Here is a 4,079-nt window from a genome sequence, read left to right on the forward strand (position 1 = left end):
TTGGGAGGCTGAGGCAAGAAAATTACAAGTTGAGGCTAGCCTGGGCTACATAGCCAGAGTCTGTGGGAGGTGCGGGGGGCGGGGGGAGCATGGGAGAGTGGTTCCTGGCTCTGCCTCCTCCCTCAGAGCGACCAGGCGCTGCACACCTGCAGCTGGAAAGGATAAAGTGGGCCTGCAGAATCCAGGGGCGAAGGCGGGCACCGGAGCCGTCCTTCTCCGAAGTTTTCAGTGTCACAGCTCTCTTTAGCAATAGCAGGCCTGAGTCTGCTTCTTCCCTTGGGGCGTCCAGGCACCGGAACTCACAGGCACCGGTGGAAGGATTGAAGCCTAGAGGGTCCCAGTCTGGCAATGAATGCCCGGAGAGAGAAAGTCTTCTCCAAACTGTTCTTCTAGTGTTCCAGCCTTAGCTCGAATGTTTCCCAGTGACACAGCAACTCTTAGGCGACATTCTGTGAAACAGCTTGTGCGCTTTATTCGGGGTGAACAAAGGTTATATGAACCTGGGAGAGTGGGTTGCATGTTTGATTCCAGTTGGCGGACACTAGGGGAAGGTTAGGAGGTGTAGCCTCCCTCCCTCCCTCCCTCACTCCCTCTCTCTCTGTGTCTCTGTCTGTCTGTCTGCCTCTCTCTCTCTCTCTCTCTCTCTCTCTCTCTCTTCTCTCTCTCTCTCTCTCTCTCTCTCTCTCTCTCTCTCTCTCTCTCTGCCTGCTGCCTGTAGATCAGGATATAAGCCTCTCAGCTTCTGCTCCAGCTCGATGCCTGTCTGCTTCACGCCATGGTGATAACGGACTTAGCCTCCAACACTGCAAACAAGCCCCAATTAAATGCCTTGCTGATTATTGATTATTTCTCACACGCCTGACTTAAAACAACAACAACAACAACAACAACAACAACAACAACAACAAAACCCAAACAAAACAAAACAAAAATGAATGCTAATTTTGAATTCGTAGGTGAAATGGTTTGGGTCTGGTATATTCAAATGCTAATTAATTTTAGAGCCCGAGTCCTTTCCTCGGATCATTTTGATGGACTCTTTCTTAAGAAATTATTCTAAAAAGAGAATATATTCTTGATATACAACCGAAGAAAGTGAGGCCTTTAGTAAGACTGTGCCGTGTATCTAATGGTGGATATATGTGTTTGTCAACTTTCCTTTTCACAGTGGACATGGCAGGCGACGCCAATCCCTGTGAGCAATAAACGCAAGGCCCAGGCAAGTTTACAGTGGATGTAATAGAAAAGGTCCTACACCATTAAGTCTTACTGAACTAGAGAGGTGATTCGAACCTTACAGTTATGAATCGTGTATTTGCATATTCGTTGGCATGTATGTTTATATACGTATAGGTGCACATGTGTGGGTAGGTCAGAGGACAACCTCCGATGTCACCCCTCAGGCACTGGCTCCCTTTTAGGCTAGGCTGTTTCTAGTTTCCCAGGGCTAAGGCCACAAGCAAGGACAGCACAGCTGGTTGTTTAAGTGCATCCTGGGGACCACACCCATGTCCTTACTGCAGGGCTGAGCTGTCTCTCTAGCTCTACCTCTCATTTAAAAGATACTTACATTGTCCTCTTCCGGTCCCAGGCGCTGTGGGAGCCTCGGGTTACTGTGCAGACATGGCCAAGTGCAAGAACCACATCACACACAACCGGTCCCACAAATGGCACAGAAATAGCATCAAGAAACCCCGGTCACAAAGATACGAATCTCTTAGGGGGGTTGACCCCAAGTTCCTGAGGAACATGTGCTTTGCCAAGAAGCACAACAAGAAAGGCCTGAAGAAGACGCAGGCAAACAATGCAAAGGCAATGAGTGCCCGTGCAGAGGCCATTAAGGCCCTTGTGAAGCCTAAGGCCATTAAGCCCAAGATGCCAAAGGGCCCCAGCCGCAAGCTCAGCCGGCTTGCTTTCATCGCTCACCCCAAGCTTGGGAAGAAGATTCGAAACTACATGAGCAAGGGTTGTAGACTCATTTCTGACTTCTGTCATTTAAGGGATTGCATTATTTTAAGAGTCCAAGCATTCACCAGGTGTGGTGGCACATACCTTTAATCCCAGCACTCCATGGCAAAGACTGGTAGATCTCTGTGAGTTCAAGGCCAGCCTGGTCTACAAAGTGAGTCTAGGACAACAGCCAGGGCAACTTGGCCTCAAAAAACCTGAGAAAAAAAGAAAAAAGAAAAAAAAAGTTCCAAGTGTTCTTCTTGTGCCTTTAGGTGTATGGTACACGTACACATGTGCGTGCGTGCATGTGTGCGTGCGTGTGTGTGTGTGTGTGTGTGTGTGTGTGTGTGTGTGTGTGTGTGCGCACGCGCGCACGCACGCACATGTGTGTGGGTACCTATGGAGGTTGGAAGATGGCATCAGATCTCCGGAAACTGGAGTTACATGTGATTGTGAACTGCCCACATGGGTGCTCAGAAACAAAGCTAGGTCGTCTCAAGAGAGCCGTACTCTTAACTGCTGAGCACCTCTCCAGTACCTTCTTGTGTCTCTCAATAAAATAGATATTATTCTTTTAGAATCGTTTTTTCCCCCCGAGACAGGGTTTTTCTTGGTAGCATTGGCTATCCTGGACTCGCTGGCCTCGAACTCACAGAGATCTACCTGCCTCTGCCTCCCAAGTACTGAGACTAAAGGTGTGTGCCACTTCACCCATCTTAAATTAGTGTGTGTGTGTGTATGCGTTTATTTTCGAGACAGGTTTCTCTGTATAGCCATGGCTGTCCTGAACTCACTTTGTAGACCAGGATGGCCTCTAACTCCCAGTGATCCACCTGCCTCTGCCTCCCAAGTGCTGGGATTAAAGGCGTGCGCCACCACCACCCAGCAATGTGTGTGTGTGTGTGTGTTTAATGTTATGTGAAATGGTATAAGGGTATCAGATCCCTTGGAACTGGAGTTATAGACAGCTGTAAGCTGTCGTGTGGGTGCTGGGAATTGAACCCTGCTCCTCTGGAAGAGCAGACAAGAGCTCATAACCACTAAACCATCTCTCCAGCCCCCTAGAATAGTTTTGAGCTTGGAGAACAGCTAAGAGGAAAGCACAGAGACTCCCTACAACTCTCTACCTACTCTAGTGCCCCCAGCTTCCTACTCTGGACACCCTCACCAGAGTGGAGCGCTTGTCACAGCTGATGAACCCATCTTGACATGTCATCACCTGCCAGTGTCTACAGTCCATGGAGCCATGTGGGGGTATCACACACAGTTGTCACACTGTCCTCTTTTGGTGTTGTCATCTGGTCACAGAATGCTGTCCATTTGCTCTGTCACCCTTCAAGTCCTTCTATAAGTCTTCTTGATGGTCACCATGGTCCTAATGGGCTGTAAACCAGGGCCCCACGCACAGTACCATTCCATTGTTTTTTTTTTTTTTTTCCAGTATTATCGTAAAGGTGTTTACTTCATGACTGGTGCTCCAACAGACTGCAGTTGACTGAGTTAGGAAATCTGTAACTCCTAAGTGCCCGGTACAATGTCTAGCATATGATACCTAAGAATTATATGGCAAGCACCTGAGGTATCCAACTGGCTTTTGGTTTCACTGCTCATTTTCCTTCCTAAGAGAAAAATGGCCCCCACACCATTGACGATCACAAGGTTTGTGGAGGAGCTGAGCTTCCCTGGGAAGACTTGGGCAAGGCCACTGGGAACAGGAATAGGGAACACCACGGCTCTTTGCTCTTTGCTCCAGGTGTTGTTTTTGGTCTTGTCTGTGTGAACGTCAGTATGATCAATCTCTTGCATCAAGTGGATGAGATTAAGGGACAGCTGTTCAGTACACGGAGCAAAGAATCAAAACTAACCTGAAAGAAGTCCTGGGTAGGGGCACAAAATCTCCCTGAAAACAAAACAGCTTCTAAACTCCGTCTCTTTAAAAAAAAAAAAAAAAGAGGCCTAGAGCTAGGTGTAGTGGTCCAGGACTTTAATCCCAGCACTCAGGGAGGCAGAGGCAGGCAGAGCCTGGTCTACAAAGTCAGATGAGGACAGCCAAGGCTACACAGAGAAATTCTGTCTTGAACATCCGCACCCCCTGCCCCCTCAAAAAGATATCTGGTATCTTTAAAAGA

General features: G+C 48.3%; 1 protein-coding gene across 1 annotated transcript; it reads left to right on the plus strand.

Annotated features, from left to right (window-relative positions):
* Positions 1 to 1,623: 1,623 nt before the first annotated feature.
* LOC127193626 (60S ribosomal protein L29-like) lies at positions 1,624 to 3,819 on the plus strand. Its single transcript, XM_051150864.1, has 2 exons — positions 1,624 to 1,966; positions 3,704 to 3,819. Exons 1-2 carry the CDS (start codon positions 1,624 to 1,626, stop codon positions 3,817 to 3,819), a joined length of 459 nt encoding a protein of 152 aa, XP_051006821.1.
* Positions 3,820 to 4,079: the final 260 nt, after the last annotated feature.

The sequence above is a fragment of the Acomys russatus genome, chromosome 9, assembly GCF_903995435.1.
Source record: "Acomys russatus chromosome 9, mAcoRus1.1, whole genome shotgun sequence".
NCBI lineage: Eukaryota > Metazoa > Chordata > Mammalia > Rodentia > Muridae > Acomys > Acomys russatus.

Bases quoted from the DNA above. Each gene is read 5' to 3' on its own strand.
- LOC127193626 (XM_051150864.1), top strand. From the start codon at position 1,624: ATGGCCAAGTGCAAGAACCACATCACACACAACCGGTCCCACAAATGG. The intron at 1,967-3,703 runs GTTGTAGACTCA...TCTTTGCTCCAG, and splicing joins TCGAAACTACATGAGCAAGG to GTGTTGTTTTTGGTCTTGTC.